The sequence below is a fragment of the Pteropus vampyrus genome, unplaced genomic scaffold (assembly GCF_000151845.1).
Source record: "Pteropus vampyrus isolate Shadow unplaced genomic scaffold, Pvam_2.0 Scaffold253, whole genome shotgun sequence".
NCBI classification, from domain to species: domain Eukaryota; kingdom Metazoa; phylum Chordata; class Mammalia; order Chiroptera; family Pteropodidae; genus Pteropus; species Pteropus vampyrus.
In genome coordinates, this window is record NW_011889034.1 from 50,731 (window position 1) to 67,907 (window position 17,177).

At 60.0% G+C, this 17,177-nt stretch overlaps 1 protein-coding gene across 1 annotated transcript in view; it reads right to left on the minus strand.

Annotated features, from left to right (window-relative positions):
• Positions 1 to 467: 467 nt before the first annotated feature.
• The window catches only part of CPLX1 (complexin 1), a 24,979-nt gene continuing 8,269 nt past the window's right edge, over positions 468 to 17,177 (minus strand). The window contains exons 2-3 of the mRNA XM_011374677.2: positions 5,234 to 5,409; positions 468 to 854 (exon numbers count right to left, since the gene is read on the minus strand). Coding sequence (XP_011372979.2) covers positions 657 to 854; positions 5,234 to 5,409 — 374 coding nt within the window. The 3' untranslated portion in view covers positions 468 to 656. The remainder of the gene's footprint in view (positions 855 to 5,233; positions 5,410 to 17,177) is intronic.

The window sequence follows — 17,177 nt, forward strand, 5'->3', positions numbered from 1 at the left end:
TGAACGTGGCGGGCTCAGATGGAGAGGTGGGCAGCCAGCGGACGGGACGACGCAGAGACCCAGCGACCAGGTGTCAGTGCGGGAGGAGGGGCGCGGAGGGGGCAGGCTGATCCAGAGGACGGGGAGGGGCTTCCCACCCTGGCCCCTGCGGCTCGCCCCTCCAGCCCCCTCCCTGCCTGCACAATCGCCGCCTCCTCTTACTATGGCTGTGCTCCTGAGTGTGGGCCCGGACAGCGCGCACCAACACATGGACCGCGCACCGAGGGGTGGTCGAGGGGCTGGCCCTTTCGGTGGCCCCGGCTCAGGCGCCCCTGCGTGGCGGGGTAGGGGGGAAGGGCGGGGACAGTGAAGGGCGTCCCAGGCTGAGCGGGGGTCCAAACCGCCCGCAGCCAGAGGAGCACGTGGGCTGGTCCCTGGGGGTTGGGCGCCCCTCCCGCGGTGGTGGTGGCGATGGCAGTGCGGGAGGGGGGAGGGACGGAGGCTCCGAGGCGCGAGGGGCGGGGGCGGATGGACGGAGGACTATGGCTTATAGTGGCGCTGGGGGCTGCACTCTGCTCCCGACATCCCTTCGGGGCCTCGGCGGAGGGCACGGACGGGGTGTGGGCGAGGGGCGGCGGGACGGGGTCCAGGCTCCGCGGCTGTGCGGCGCCGCGGCCTTATTTCTTGAACATGTCCTGCAGTGGCCCGGGCAGGTACTTGATGACCGTGTCCAGGATGCTCTCGTCCTCCTCCTCCGGCTCGTCGCCGCAGCCCGGCGGGATGGCCTTCTTGGGCCGCGTCAGGCTGCCCTCCGAATTGGCCTCCATGGCGGCCTGGGCCTCCGCTTCGCGCTCCTCCTTCTTCTTGATGCCGTACTGTGGAGACAGGGCAGGGTCAGGAGCCTGGGGGGCTGGACCCCTGCTACACGGCGAGATCTCCAGGGGCCTCGAGGGGCGGCGCCTGCGGCTGGCGGAGGTGTGTGAGGGAGTCCCTGGCCCTACAAGGGCCACAGGACCCGCGGGCGTATGCCTGGAGGGGCAGGCAGGGCGCATCTCCCTGAAGGAGTGCCAACGCCGCGGCCCCTCTCCGGGGAAGCGGCGCTGTCCTCAGCAGGCCTGGGGGGCAGCCGGTGGTGGTGAGAGCCCGTTGCTCCACTGCTGAATGACCCCACACAGCCCCGATCCTCGGTCGGAGACAGGTGGTCACTCCCTCATGCCTGGCCAAGTCTCCCCCGATGCGGTCACGAACGTAGCCCCTGCAGTGTCACTCTGCACACTCCGTGGGCAGCTGGTGGAGCAGCAGTTCCCGTGGTCCCTTCTGGATGGATGTCCTGGACACCCCTAGGTGTGCCCTCAGCCGACACTACTAGACACCTTGGAGACCCCTACTTCTGATTTCTTGTGTGTCTCTGCCCCCCCACCCTTACCCAAGTCTCCCCTTTGTAGTGGGTTGGTGTTTCCCCAAAGTCTCTGTCACTTGGAACCTTAAGAATGTGACCTTATTTGCAAATAAGGTCTTTGCAGATGTAGTTAAGGTCAGGATAGAAATGAGACCACTCTGGGCCCTAAATCCAGTGAGTGTCCTTGTGAGAGAGAAAAGGACAGAGGAGAAGACCCTACGGAAACGGAGAAAGGCCGGGAGTCACATCCCATAAACCCAGGACGGCGGGGACCGCTGGAAGCCCCAGGGAGGCAAGGAAGGGTTCTCTGCCCTTTCAGAGGGAGCGCGGCCCTGCCATCGCCCTGATTTTGGCCTTCAGGCCCTCAGAACTGAGAAAGCATTTCTAGGCCATGCATACACGCCCCCCTGGACCCATCAGCACCCTGACTCGCCCCGCCAGCGGGCACTGATGCAGGTGAGCCTACGGTCACTGAGGCCACGAGACCAGAGAGAGATTTGCCTTAGAGCTGTGAGAACCGGGCAGGGCCAAGCTGGCCCTATGGGTTTGGGGAGCAGGTCATGCATCCTGGGATCAAGCTCAGGACCCACCTAGGCTGCCGGAGGTCACATGTTAGGGAGTACATGGGGCAGAAGCAGTCATAAGAGGAAGGGGGGGCACTGGGAGAGCTCGCGGGGATCAGTGATTACTGATTAGACTGCGGGGGGCTGAGGGGCACACAAAGGCAGGACTGCTGGCCATGGCTTTGGGGAGGGGGTGTTTCTGCTCAGGGGGAGAACCCCGCACTGCTCATCTCTCCTCAGCCCCTCTGGTTAGTGGCAGGGGGTGGGGAGGCTGGCTCTCCACAAAGGCCTTACCCCTGCTTCCAGACTGGGGGCTGTGTGTGTGACCAGAGCACAATCTGGGTCTCCTGGGGTGCCTGCAGGCCACTGAAGAGGGGCATGAGGGTTGTCTATGTGTCCTCGGCCTGAAGCTCCTCTGTGTCCTGGACAACAGGCAGAAGCGCGTGGGCGGGCCTTGATGAGGGGTGGGGAGGCCTTGACGAGGGGTGAGGAGGCCTTCCCCCCAGAATGTCCCGGGCAGCAGGACACTGCCCATAGGGCCCTCCATACTGAGCACTGACACAGGTCAGCTGAGGGCACAGAAGGTGGGCAAGCAGGACAGACATCAGGCAGCCCCTGGGACCGGTGCCAGGAGCAGCGGCCCTTTCCCTGAGAACCCCGCCTCCAGAGCAGTCACCCCAGGGCACAGAGGGGAGGGAGGGTGTGTGGCTGGGAGTCCTGGGGTGCGGAGCGTGGGCTGGGCGAGATGCCACCAGAAACAAGGTTAGACCAGGGAGCACTTCCGTCCAGCCAGGGGCAGGGAGCCCCCAGCCTTCTCCCAAGGGACAGCTGTGCACACTGTGGGGACATGCACGGGCCGGACCCAGGAGACTGCTGCCCAAAGCCAGCGTTCACTCACAGCAAAGGTGCATGTGCTCAGGGGAACACGCGAGTGACAGCAGGACACCCGTGTAACGAGGGAACACTGGGCGTCGGCTTGGCCAGAGAAGCGAGCCTGGGGGTTTGGGAAGGTCCCTGTCTGCAAGCAGTGTTGGGGCCCTCTGCTCTGGGGTCCAGGAAGGAGACCCAGCCCAGTTGCTCCACTGAAGCTCACAGGCTTTCTGAGGCCAAGGCCACTCTGGGCTGACCTGAGGCTCGTGGTCACTTGGCGGGGGCAGGGCTCCTGAGCTGGAGCCCACCGGAGCCTGCCCCGCTGTGCTCATTCAAAGCCAGGCTGAGGCTTCCAGGCTCCAGAGACAAACGCCCAGCCACACCCGGTCCAGGAGTCCATCGACAGCTGTTCATCAGAGACATTGCCCACCCGGGTCCCCAGCCATCCTCCTCCACCGCTGAGACGCACCCTGTGGCTGCGAAGAAGGCAACGTGGCGCCCACTAGCGGTGAGAATCTGTAACATGAGCAAACGACTAATAATCGGCAACCACGCCTACACCTGTTACTGCCCGCACGCACCTCAGACCAAGCCTGGAGTGATCGCAGGGCCTGTGGGGCCCGGGGTGCGGGGTGGGGGAGGGCTGGGACCCGCCAGCCTGGTGCAGGGAAGAGAGTGGCTCTGACTCGATGCTGCAGAACTGGACACTGGAAACCCAAACCTCGCGGTGCACATACCCATCTGAAGGTGCAAAGCAGGAAGTACTTCTGCAAACCGAGCGGCGGGGCGCAAATGCCGCGCAGGTGGCGATCTCCCCTCCTACCAGGGCTCGCGCGCGGATGGGGACGGGGCCCCGCCCACCAGCCCCTGAAGAGAGAGTCGCCCATGCCCGCTTCCGCTCCGCTCGTATGAGGTCGCCAGGGGACCTGGACGCCCCGAGCACGCGTGACCCCGGCCGCGTCCCTAGGCCCCCATCTGATGGGGCACTGGGCCCGGCAGCTCAGTACCCACTTTTCTGAGCAGCCCCACTAGGTCTGGGGGAGTACTCCGCACCCGGGGCTGGAGGAGGACTCTGTGGAGGACGCTATGGACTCGGGCGATGGGCGGACCCGGCGGGAGCAGGGCCCGCAGTGCTAGGAACGCAGTGGGTCAGGACCCGCGGGAGGTGCCGGCGCTGAGCTCCCCACACCTGCCACCAGGGGGCGCCCCGCCCTCTCCTCCCACTGCGGGGCAGGGCAGGGCAGGGCAGGGCAGGGCGAGGCGGGCGCCGCTCTGCCGAGCTGAAGGCTCTTCGCGGGGGTGGACCGAATTCTGGAGGCTGGAGCGGTGAGGCCGGGAAGACCAGGGCTCCAGCCCCGCGAACACTCCAAACACGTCAGACCCCCCCGCCGCCTGAGCTGCCTCTGACCCAGGAGCGGGGGAGGACCCTTGAGTTTTCTTTGTCTCTGTCTGTCTCTGTCTCTCTCCCCTCTGACCAGCTCCACTGCCCCGGCCCCTCCTCCCCACCAACACAGAGCCCCCGGCCACAGCCTAGGTGGGGTCTGCCTGACGGTGCACGGTTCCCGGCTCTGCTCCAGACAACCCCAAAGCCCCGAGTACACATTGCTGGCCAGCAAAACAACTTCGGGAGGGGTCGAGAGCTGGTGTCACAACATAATCGACCTGAACTTTCTGCAGGTGCTCAGGAGAGACGTCCAGTGACCCACAGTGGAACATCAGGTGTCTGTGGGGGCCCCTGTGGGCTCAGACCTGCAAGCGCCCCGCCTGTGCTGCCGCCTTTGGGACGTCGCGTTCTGCATCAGGCAGGATACAGCTGGCCTTTCTCTGGGTACACTGAGGCAGAACCCCAGGCACCATGGGGATCCAGTGGGGGAGTCTCACCGCATCTCATGCAGCCCCCCCGCCGCAGGCTTCATCCGCAGCATCTGGGACGCCCTCGGAACCCAGGGCTGGGGGCATCAGGTTGCGAGGCGGTAGGACCCAAGCAAGGCAGGGCCTCCCCGCAAACCAAATCTCCCATCAGGCACCTGGACCCAGTGACTCCAGCAAGTGCCCTCCACGGGGGAGGCCCAGCCTGTCGCGTGCCCCAGGGTCGCCCCCTACCCATGAGGAGAAGACCGCCTGCTGTCAGGAACAGGAAGGACTCCACCGAGGACACTCTAATCCCGAGACAGCCTGTGCGGCAGATGTGGACACCTGGGGTGCAGCGACCTCCCGAAGGGACCATCTCTGTGCAGTGGAGCCGGACAGAGGGAAGGGGCGGAAAGAGGTTCCACGCGGCTCCTGCCGGGAGCCTCCCTCAGTCCAGGGCCAGCTGGGTCCCCGGCCCCCCGCACCCAAGCTGGGAACCGCGGTCCGCGGTGACATCCCGGGAGTCGGGGCTGTCGCCCAGGCCTGCCCCGGCCCGCCCGGCCGTCCGCACCTTGTCGCGGATGCCCTGCCGCATGGCCTCGCGCTCCGCCTCCATCTTGGCGTACTTGGCCTTGCGCTCCTCCTCCTCCTGGCGCAGCGCCTCCTGGCGCTCCTCCTCTTTCTTGGCCGCATCAGGGTCCTTCTCCTCGTCTCCCCCGAGCATCTTCCCCATGTCTTTGGTGGCCCCTGGGAACAGAAAAGCCAGTGAGTTCGGGCAGCCCCCACTGCGGGTGGGCACTGCCCAGACGGAAGACAGCTCCGGCCGCGATCCCGCACTGCCATCGGTTCTGGCCTTTTCTGCCCACAGAGAAAAACGAGGCCTTCGCGTGTGTCGCGGTGGGGGCGGGGGGGGACGCGTGCACAGGTAGTTTGTAAGGGAAGCACAATTGCACGTGCGTGAGATCGCGCTGTGGGGGCGTGTGCGCGTGCACGTCTCTGTGCTCTGGGAGGCGGCTGGTGTGTGGTTCTCTGGGTCCCGTATCCAGCAGAGGCTCAGCCTCCGGAAGGTGGTGGCAGGACTGGCCAGACACGTGGCCTAATGGGCTGGGGAGCCGGCGCGGAAGGCGTCGGCGAGGCGTCGGCGAGGCGCCGGGCGCGCAGGAGCTGGCGGTGGCCCCTGGCCTGCAGCTGCGGGGCTGCATGTGGCAGCACCAAGGCCCTAATTTTTCTGCTGCGCCAGCCGCCACTTTTCTCATGAGCTCCTGATTCACAGGGGACAACAAACACCTCCCCAGACGCCCCCTGTGACTCGGCCCACAGGACAGAGCGTGTAATTACAGCCTCGGAATGAGCGCCGCAGGCTCGCAGGGAGCAGAGCGGCCAGAGGCCAGCGCTGCAGCTCTGCCCACCTCAGCCTGGGGCCCGTGTGCACACGCACACCTATGCACGCCCGCAGGAGCCAGCCAGCCCACCCTACTGCCCTGCATGCTCCTTGGGACCAACCCTTCCCCGGGGGCTCCCTATGCCTGCCATCCTCCTCCCACCACCCCGGGCAGGAACCAGTGTCCGCTGTGCCCAGTCCCGCTGATGCCCTTCAGGCTCTGAAGGTCTTGCCCCTCCCCCTGTGTCTTCATGACCTCTCCAAGCACTGCCCCGGCCAGTGGGGCCCATGCCTCAGGAGTAAGCGGGAGCGGGTCACGCACAAGAATCTCGGCACCAGCCTGTGTGGGTAGCTGCCGACCGCACTGCCCTCCGACGTCTCCGGAACGGCCCATCCCCACCCTGGCTTTGAGGGTCTGTCCTACGCCCCCTGCCCTCTGAGTTCAGCAGCTCCATGATCCAATTCTCCATTTCCATGTCCTTGGTGCTCTTGGTACTATGGAGCCACTCTGATACTGTACAGGTCTGTGCAACGCCGAACCTGGAGAGGTCCCCTTTCCTGCAAGTATGTGTCCCAAACTCTGCCTTACTCAGAATGACCCCCTGTTTGGACAGAGGGAGTGGTGTGGAAGGCCACCAGCTGTTGGTGGGAGAACAACCTTTTCGCTGAGCTCTGGGCTGAAAACTAGGTGCCCATCAGGCTGGGCCATGCCTATACCACGTGGGCCTTCCTGCCTGCCGGAAACCACTGTGGGTCTTGGGGTGTAAGGAGGTCCAGGCCAACTCACCACCGCTGTCACCGTGGGCACAGGGAGTCCACCTGTACCAGGTACTTGGCCAATGGCACAGATCCAGACAAAATGAGAGCCTCAGGGTCAGTTTTCAGCCACATATGCAAAATTTTGCCAAGGAGATTCTGGGCCAATGACCCAAGGGAAACTGGGTCGTAGCATCGCTCTACACTCTCCTATCTGCTCCCCAGACGACTAGGCCAGGACTAGGCTGGAACCTATCGGCCTCCTGCGGCTCCTGCCCTCTCCCGCAGGTGTGGGCAGCAGCTCCAGCCGCCACAGTCCAGGCAGCGCCTGCTGGCCAGGCCGCCCACAGTACCAGTGGACGACTTTTATGTCAGCTTTTCTCACCACTAGATCAAGCTATTTCACACTAAAGTGAGAATGACCAATAGCTCTTCCTCCTTCTGGCAATTGCAGGTATCTAGAGTGGAGGTGGTTGATCCATCTCATCCATATCTCCCCTGAGGCAGAAAGGCCTGGGGGAAGGGCTGGAGGGGCCGTTCAGCTGGGGCTGGGTCCCCGAACCTGCTCCGCTAATGCATTACATGGGCTATAGGTCAAAACAGGCACTTACTGAGCACGGACTATGGGCTGAGCTCTGCTCAGCCTTGTGCCACCCTTGGGTGCTTGCCCAGAGCCTCCTGGCTCTGAGTTTCAGGGCCCCCAGCCCCACAACTGCGCTCTGGGCTGGTCCACTCGGCAAGGGGGGTCAGGGAAGGCCAAGGGAGGGACTAGCCCAGTGGACGGGCAGAGGGGCAGCTCTTGAGGGGGGGTGACTTCTCCCAGTCCAGGGCTAGGAGGTAAATTCACACGTGGGCGCTGTCCGCCCCTGTCCGAGGCGACCTCGCTCTCCGGGCTTCCACAGCTCCCGCCACGCATGGACGCGCCCCAGGCCCCGCCTGCCCAGGGGTGAGATTAGCAGGCGGCACCTGCTTTAGACGCTGCAGGTGGCTTGTTCCCGGGGCACCGAAGCCCCACGTGCCGTTTGCTCTCCTGGCCCAGTAGTGGGGGCGGGGTGGGGAGAGGCCAGCTGCCAGCCAGGCGGGGCTAAGCGGCAGCGCCTGGAGGTCTCCGTCCTGCCCGCCACCCTTCACCCCGACCCCCACTCCTCCGCGCATGCGCACAAAGCACGCCCCTCCGGCAGAGAGGTGCTGCGCACCGCCTGTTTACAGATAAGGAAACTGAGGCACCGAGCCCTCCACCTGGTGCTCGAAGCCGGAAGGGACCTCCAACTGCAGGAGTGAGTGAGACCGGCTGGGGTCCCCCGGAGTCCAGCGCTGGCCTCGCCACACTGGGGCAGAGGCGGGGTGTCGTGGAGCCCACCCACCTCAATTCTCGCTCTCCTCTGAGGCTCAGCCTCCCGGTGACAAGTGGGGAGCGGAGCCTCAGGGCAGCTGGGGGCAGATGGGGCTGGCGCTGTCCTCGCCCCATAGGCAGATAAACCTCTGGGGGCGCAATCGCAGGACTAGGTGGGGGCGCCTTTCCCCCCGGAGAGGGGCCGTACTCGTGGGGGCCGGTACGCAGAAGTCACTGGGAGCTGGAGAGCCACTCAGCAGTGTCCGCGGAGCACGCTGGCAGGAGCGTCGGGTCTGGGGGCCGCCACCCCACCCAGGGCCGCATCCCTCACTGTCCCTGCCAATATTGCAGCACCCCAACTCTGCCGGAGGCTGGACGCTGAGAATATTGCAGGCGCGGGGAGGACAGGTCAGGGGCTCAGCTGTACCCCCAGCTCTGTCCCACTCCCTCCCACCAGTGTCTCCCCAGACAGAGTCCTCTGGGAACCAGCCACTCACAGTCACCCCCAAACCACGAAACTCCGTGTTCACTACTTCATCCATAACTGATATGATGTATATTTAAATAATACATACGTTAAATTTGATTTTTAAAACTTCGTTTTGAAATAATCTTTGATTTATGCAAGAGACACACAGGCTGTGGGCAGGGCTCCTGCAGACTCGACCAGCTTCCCGTAGTGTTAGCCACTGGCCCCTGGGGAAACGGAGACGGTGATGCTGCGGCCACCGCTGACCCCCTGCAGACCTCACTGGGGCCAGAAAAAACTGACGTCGTTTTCTGTTCCAGGGTCCGGTCCCAGATACCACGTTGTACTTAGGTTAAAGTCAATATTTAAAAAGAAACATTTTTTTTATTTGAACTAAAACTATGGGAAAAACTATAAAACATAATGAAAAACTAAAAAATGCCTAAATAAATAAAGACACGTGTCATGTCTGTGGACTGGGAGACTGTAATGTGAAGATGTCCCTTCTCCCCAAACCGAGTTGTAAATGAATGTAATTACAGTCAAACTCCCGAGTTAAAAAGGAAATTCTGAAATCCGAGGGCAGGAACCAGTGTCCGCTGTGCCCAGTCCCGCTGATGCCCTTCAGGCTCTGAAGGTCTTGCCCCTCCCCCTGTGTCTTCATGACCTCTCCAAGCACTGCCCCGGCCAGTGGGGCCCATGCCTCAGGAGTAAGCGGGAGCGGGTCACGCACAAGAATCTCGGCACCAGCCTGTGTGGGTAGCTGCCGACCGCACTGCCCTCCGACGTCTCCGGAACGGCCCATCCCCACCCTGGCTTTGAGGGTCTGTCCTACACCCCCTGCCCTCTGAGTTCAGCAGCTCCATGATCCAATTCTCCATTTCCATGTCCTTGGTGCTCTTGGTACTATGGAGCCACTCTGATACTGTACAGGTCTGTGCAACGCCGAACCTGGAGAGGTCCCCTTTCCTGCAAGTATGTGTCCCAAACTCTGCCTTACTCAGAATGACCCCCTGTTTGGACAGAGGGAGTGGTGTGGAAGGCCACCAGCTGTTGGTGGGAGAACAACCTTTTCGCTGAGCTCTGGGCTGAAAACTAGGTGCCCATCAGGCTGGGCCATGCCTATACCACGTGGGCCTTCCTGCCTGCCGGAAACCACTGTGGGTCTTGGGGTGTAAGGAGGTCCAGGCCAACTCACCACCGCTGTCACCGTGGGCACAGGGAGTCCACCTGTACCAGGTACTTGGCCAATGGCACAGATCCAGACAAAATGAGAGCCTCAGGGTCAGTTTTCAGCCACATATGCAAAATTTTGCCAAGGAGATTCTGGGCCAATGACCCAAGGGAAACTGGGTCGTAGCATCGCTCTACACTCTCCTATCTGCTCCCCAGACGACTAGGCCAGGACTAGGCTGGAACCTATCGGCCTCCTGCGGCTCCTGCCCTCTCCCGCAGGTGTGGGCAGCAGCTCCAGCCGCCACAGTCCAGGCAGCGCCTGCTGGCCAGGCCGCCCACAGTACCAGTGGACGACTTTTATGTCAGCTTTTCTCACCACTAGATCAAGCTATTTCACACTAAAGTGAGAATGACCAATAGCTCTTCCTCCTTCTGGCAATTGCAGGTATCTAGAGTGGAGGTGGTTGATCCATCTCATCCATATCTCCCCTGAGGCAGAAAGGCCTGGGGGAAGGGCTGGAGGGGCCGTTCAGCTGGGGCTGGGTCCCCGAACCTGCTCCGCTAATGCATTACATGGGCTATAGGTCAAAACAGGCACTTACTGAGCACGGACTATGGGCTGAGCTCTGCTCAGCCTTGTGCCACCCTTGGGTGCTTGCCCAGAGCCTCCTGGCTCTGAGTTTCAGGGCCCCCAGCCCCACAACTGCGCTCTGGGCTGGTCCACTCGGCAAGGGGGGTCAGGGAAGGCCAAGGGAGGGACTAGCCCAGTGGACGGGCAGAGGGGCAGCTCTTGAGGGGGGGTGACTTCTCCCAGTCCAGGGCTAGGAGGTAAATTCACACGTGGGCGCTGTCCGCCCCTGTCCGAGGCGACCTCACTCTCCGGGCTTCCACAGCTCCCGCTACGCATGGACGCGCCCCAGGCCCCGCCTGCCCAGGGGTGAGGTTAGCAGGCGGCACCTGCTTTAGACGCTGCAGGTGGCTTGTTCCCGGGGCACCGAAGCCCCACGTGCCGTTTGCTCTCCTGGCCCAGTAGTGGGGGCGGGGTGGGGAGAGGCCAGCTGCCAGCCAGGCGGGGCTAAGCGGCAGCGCCTGGAGGTCTCCGTCCTGCCCGCCACCCTTCACCCCGACCCCCACTCCTCCGCGCATGCGCACAAAGCACGCCCCCTCTGGCAGAGAGGTGCTGCGCACCGCCTGTTTACAGATAAGGAAACTGAGGCACCGAGCCCTCCACCTGGTGCTCGAAGCCGGAAGGGACCTCCAACTGCAGGAGTGAGTGAGACCGGCTGGGGTCCCCCGGAGTCCAGCGCTGGCCTCGCCACACTGGGGCAGAGGCGGGGTGTCGTGGAGCCCACCCACCTCTATCCTCGCTCTCCTCTGAGGCTCAGCCTCCCGGTGACAAGTGGGGAGCGGAGCCTCAGGGCAGCTGGGGGCAGATGGGGCTGGCGCTGTCCTCGCCCCATAGGCAGATAAACCTCTGGGGGCGCAATCGCAGGACTAGGTGGGGGCGCCTTTCCCCCCGGAGAGGGGCCGTACTCGTGGGGGCCGGTACGCAGAAGTCACTGGGAGCTGGAGAGCCACTCAGCAGTGTCCGCGGAGCACGCTGGCAGGAGCGTCGGGTCTGGGGGCCGCCACCCCACCCAGGGCCGCATCCCTCACTGTCCCTGCCAATATTGCAGCACCCCAACTCTGCCGGAGGCTGGACGCTGAGAATATTGCAGGCGCGGGGAGGACAGGTCAGGGGCTCAGCTGTACCCCCAGCTCTGTCCCACTCCCTCCCACCAGTGTCTCCCCAGACAGAGTCCTCTGGGAACCAGCCACTCACAGTCACCCCCAAACCACGAAACTCCGTGTTCACTACTTCATCCATAACTGATATGATGTATATTTAAATAATACATACGTTAAATTTGATTTTTAAAACTTCGTTTTGAAATAATCTTTGATTTATGCAAGAGACACACAGGCTGTGGGCAGGGCTCCTGCAGACTCCACCAGCTTCCCGTAGTGTTAGCCACTGGCCCCTGGGGAAACGGAGCCGGTGATGCTGCGGCCACCGCTGACCCCCTGCAGACCTCACTGGGGCCAGAAAAAACTGACGTCGTTTTCTGTTCCAGGGTCCGGTCCCAGATACCACGTTGTACTTAGGTTAAAGTCAATATTTAAAAAGAAACATTTTTTTTTATTTGAACTAAAACTATGGGAAAAACTATAAAACATAATGAAAAACTAAAAAATGCCTAAATAAATAAAGACACGTGTCATGTCTGTGGACTGGGAGACTGTAATGTGAAGATGTCCCTTCTCCCCAAACCGAGTTGTAAATGAATGTAATTACAGTCAAACTCCCGAGTTAAAAAGGAAATTCTGAAATCCGACAGGCTAAGAGTTGCGTACAGAAAGGCGAGGCACTCGGGGAGCCCGGCGCGGGGCATGCAGTCGATGACAGTCACGACGGCATGTGGCCTCAGGCGGGCACGGTGCTAATCGGGAGGGTCGCTTCACAGTGTAAATGTCTGACCGCTATGCTGTGCTCCCGAAACTAATGCAAAATACTGTTGCATGTCAACTCTAATTGAAAAATAAAAATTAAAAAAGAAAAGGCCCCTATCCTTCGGGACACGCACGAAGGAGCAACGAGGACACCCGGTGTGGCTGTCATGTGGTTCAGGGGAGGGGGACAGAAAAAGGGGTCAGCGTGGAGAGCTCGCCTGCAGCCCCACGAGCAGACCCGGGCCTCGGACAGGGATCGGGGACAGGGGTGGGGCTTGGAGCCCCGGAGAGAGAAACAGGGTTCCAGAGGTGGGGCCGGGATGACCACGTGCCCTGTGGGGAAGCGTGAAACCGGACCCCTAGGTAACTCCACAAATTCTTGATATTATAGAGCTGAAAATGGGCCCAAGATAAAAATGGGCAAAGAAAAAACAGCCCTCGTCACCCTCTATCCCGCTCCCTGGCTCTGCGTGTACCGCGGTCTGCGCGGGCGCCGTTGGCTTGCTTGCTTTGTATTGTCAGTCTCCACTGACGGGAAATAAGCTGATGAGAACAGGGGTGCTGACCAGCTCAAGGTATAGACGGTGCCTGGTATATAGCAGATGCTCAACAAATATTAGGCTAATAGTGAATTTAAAACATTTAAGAGATATGCATCATGCGGTCAGCCACAAATAAAAACTTAACGAACCCTAGAGCCAACACCATGTAGTCCATGGTGAAACACCGAGCGCTTTTCTCTTAGCCCAGCAGAGGCACAGGGTGCGCCCTCTCACGGCCCCATCCACGGGGGACCTAGCCAGTGCACTAAGGCCGAACGAGAAATAAAAGGTATGGCGATCAATTAGGAAATGAAACTGTCCTTATTAACAAGCGACATGATCGTCTGTGCAGAGAATCTGAAGGAACCCACAAAACCATGACTACAACCAATAAGTGAATTTATTAGCAAGGTCTCAAGACATGAGATTAATAAACAACAAAAAAGAGATTTTTATATACCAGCAGCAAACAATCGGAATATAAAATTTAGAAACAATTCCCTTAACAACACTGACGAAAACATAAAATATGTGTAACTGTATTTTGAGTAGATGTGCGAGCCCGCCTCGCCTGAAACCACGGAATTCTTGAGAGAAACTGCAGACGGAAACGGATGGAGAGACTTGCTGGGTTCACAGACTCGCTGCTGTGATATCGGCTTTCTCAGGCTCGATCTACAAATTCAGTGTCATCCCGGTCAGAACGCGAGGGGGCTTTCCGAACAAATCTGCCAGCTGATTCTGGCGGCAATGGCAAAGGATCTGGAACAGACGGAACAGCTCTGCGGAACAGCTCTGCGGGCACGCGCAGCTCGACTGCAAGACTGACTGCGACCAGGACCGTGTGGGACGGACAAAAGAGTCCTTGGGACAGAACGGAGTCCAGAAACTGATCCGCCCTTAAATGGTCGATTGGTTTTTTTTTTTTAACAGAGCTGCAAAGATAAGTCGCGGAGGGAAGGGTGGTGTTTTCACAGACGGCACTGAGACAATTAGACGCCCCAGCGAGTAAACGAGCGTCTTCTTGCCGTACACCCTGTACCAAGCTTAATCACAGACATAACTGTAAAAGCTAAAATTATGAAACTTCTAGAAGAAAGCATTTGAGGAGAAACTCTGTGACCACAGCTTAGGCAAAGATTTCTTACGGAGGTGACAGAAAGCATAAGCTTTATAAGAAAAAAAAATTGTAAATTGGACTTCAACATTAAAAATTATCGTTCTTCAAAAGACACTGTGAAAAAAAAAAAAATGAAAAGCTAAGCCTCAGACGGAGAGAATATATTTACAAGCCAGGTATCTGACAAGGTCTTATATCTGGAAGACAGAGAACCCTGATAACTCGGTCACCAGAACACAAACAACCTGACTTTAAAAACAGACGCAAGATCCAAACAGACCTTTCACCAAACAAGTGCCTGGAAAGATGAACCCGGGCACCGCGAACAGAGCACAGTCAGTCGGGAGCGCTACGAACCTGCTCAGGGAGAGACACCACCACGTCCGAGGAGAAGACGGAGCGCACCGGGTGCCTGGAAGACGCGGAGGAGCTGGACCCTCGTCCACTGCCGCTGGGGCTGCACACGGCACAGCCAAACGGTCTGGCAGTTTCTTACAAAGTAATCATACGCCGACCACACACCCCAGCGACCCCGCGCCTAGGCATTTGCCCTTGGGAGATGGGGACGCGGGCTCACACACCGACGGGCACACGAACGCACATCACAGCTTTATTTATAATAGCCTCGAATAAGAACCATCTCAAATGCCTGTCAGCAGGCGACCAGACACAGACAAGCTGGCCCGTGCCTGGCAGGAGACTACGCAGTGGACAGGAGTGGACTGCGGACAGGGGAGAGCGTCTCTACGCACAGGGAAAAGCCAGACGTCAACTAAATTCACAGATACTAGCGTAGACTAGTCCACAGAGACAGCAAACGGATGGCCTTGGCCCGGGCGGAGGGAGGACAGACTGCGAAGGGGCCCTGGGGACGATCATGGTGACGGTCAAAACTCCTGGAAATGCACCCTTCGAAATGGGCAGCCTCGTCAAATTGGCCCAACACATGAAAAACCAGAGCTATATGGGCCATCTTTCCGGATCGCATCTAATCGAACTACGGACAAATACTAAAAAAATTATGAGCAGACCCATAACTGCAGAAGTTCAAGTTTTAGAAGTATGTACCTAATTAGCACTTAAATTGAAGGGGAAATAAAAATTGAAACTGTAAAAACTCTAGAAAGCAATGAAAAATAAGCACGGTATATGAAAACTTAGGGTCCATGGATAAAGCTGTTTTTAGAGGAGAAACTAACTATAGCCTTAAATTTTCAAGGAGAAAACCATAAAGTACAGAAACTTCGTTATTATCTTTACAATTTTTAAAGGTAACAAATAACCCAAAATAAGGCAGGAAGAGAGAATTAATAAAGATAAAAGCTCTAACTGAAGTAGAAAACAGAGAAAGGGTAAATAAATGGGCTGACATGACACCGAAGTCCAGAGATGGCGCACGGGGCGGCCGCTTTAGGCTCTGTTTTGGAGATTCCACTGAATTTCATGAGGAAATCAGACAGCGAGTATTATATTGTGAAAGAAGCCACCAAATTGTCTCTCCTCCCCGCCCTCTTAAGATCATATCCCTAAAAACCTCAACAACCTAGTGAAGGCGGCCGCAGCCAAACGTGGAAAGGCAGGCGGCGGCTGCGGAGTTTACAGATAAGTAAAAATTCAGCAGTCTCGCCCCGCACTGCCCATGACAAGCTGGACATACGGGCGTGACCGACGCTTCATTCGCAATGGTTATAAAAATAGAAAACACTTAGGAGTAAGTCTGACGAAGAACCCTATGCAACTACCCGCAGGCAGCGCCCTCCGCCGCGGCGGGGGCGAGGGCAGGGGTGGGGCGGGCTCTCGAGGGCCCAGCGCCCCACGCACGCGCGACACCAGTACCAGTGTGACGGGGCCCATCTGGGCTGCGCTTCCACTCTAAACCCCGCTGCCTCCTTTTTCTTTTGGGGGGTTTGGTTAGACTAAAGTCCGTGTGGCAGAAGGAGCGCCCCAGGAGCCGCGCCGCAGGCGCTTACGCAGCCGGCTGTTTCCACGGTGGCCCTGGCAATGACTGGCGATGAGGTGACATCTTGGGCACACAGCCACACGGCCACGATGCACCCGCGCTAGGGACGTCTAGGCAGTTGTGACTGCCAGAGGCCGCCATGCGCCCTGAGAGCCGGGGGCAGAAGTGGGCACGTCGCAGATGCCATTTGGGGAAAGCAAGGGTAGAAAGACCCGTGTGTGACTCTGCCCACGGTTCCAGGGTGAGCGAAGGCAGAGGGGTGGCGGTCACAGACCAGGCCACACCAGACCTACGGCCTGAAATCAGCGCGCGTCCTTTGCAGACGAGCAGTGACATGTCCGCGGCAGCACAATGAGACAGCCTCGTACCCATTAGGGTGGCCGTTATAAAAAAGCAGAAACGCAAAAGAAAACCAGAAACGACACGTGTTGGCGAGACTTGGGGGGGGGGCTCGTGCTCCTCGGCGGGCGTGTAGAGCGCTGCGGCCGCTGAGGGAGCAGTGCGCGGGCTCCTCAAATAATTAATCACGGAACTGTCGCGCACCCAGACAGTGACCTCGGGCGCACTCCGCAGACAGCTGCGAGGGGGCCCTGGGAGGGAGGGAGAGCAGGCGCCCCGCGGTCACGGCAGCGGGGGCCACGGCAACTGGAGTCCACCACGGGACGCCGGTAAAGGACATGAGGTCCGGCCATGGCAGGAGGTGACTCGGCCTCAGAGAGGAAGGCCACTCTGACACACGGCCCACCCCTGAGGACGTCAGGGGAGTGAAAGGGGCCAGACACACAGGACAGCGCGGTGCCGTCCGTTCCCGCAGACTCCGGAGGACAAATCCGAGCAGCAGGCGGCGGGGCGGGGCTGGGGGTGAGCGCTGAAGGCGGGCGGCGTCTGGGACATGAGAAAGCCCTGGGCCGCGCGGGCGCCGGCCACACAGCAGGGTGCGTGCACTAACCTGCACCACGAAGAGCTCAGGGGCCCGGCCGCAGACACAGCCGCAGCGAGACACAGCCCAGGCCCCTGTGCATGCGCAATCTCTCCAGGGACAAATGAGTGAGGAAATGTGACCCAAACCACAATATCCGGGAACCGGAGGTACGAGGCCTCGATCTGGCCAAACCCGAGGGGCTGCCAGTGCTACAGGGTCCCTGGAACACTGAGGTCCCCACGTCGGTGGGCACGTGTGCGGGGCACGCCTGCCCCTCACAGCTCCAACGAAAGAAGGAAGGACGCGGAGGGAGGCCCGCGCTGAGGGTGGAGACTCCCGGGCCAGGGAGAGAAGGTGTCAGGGGGC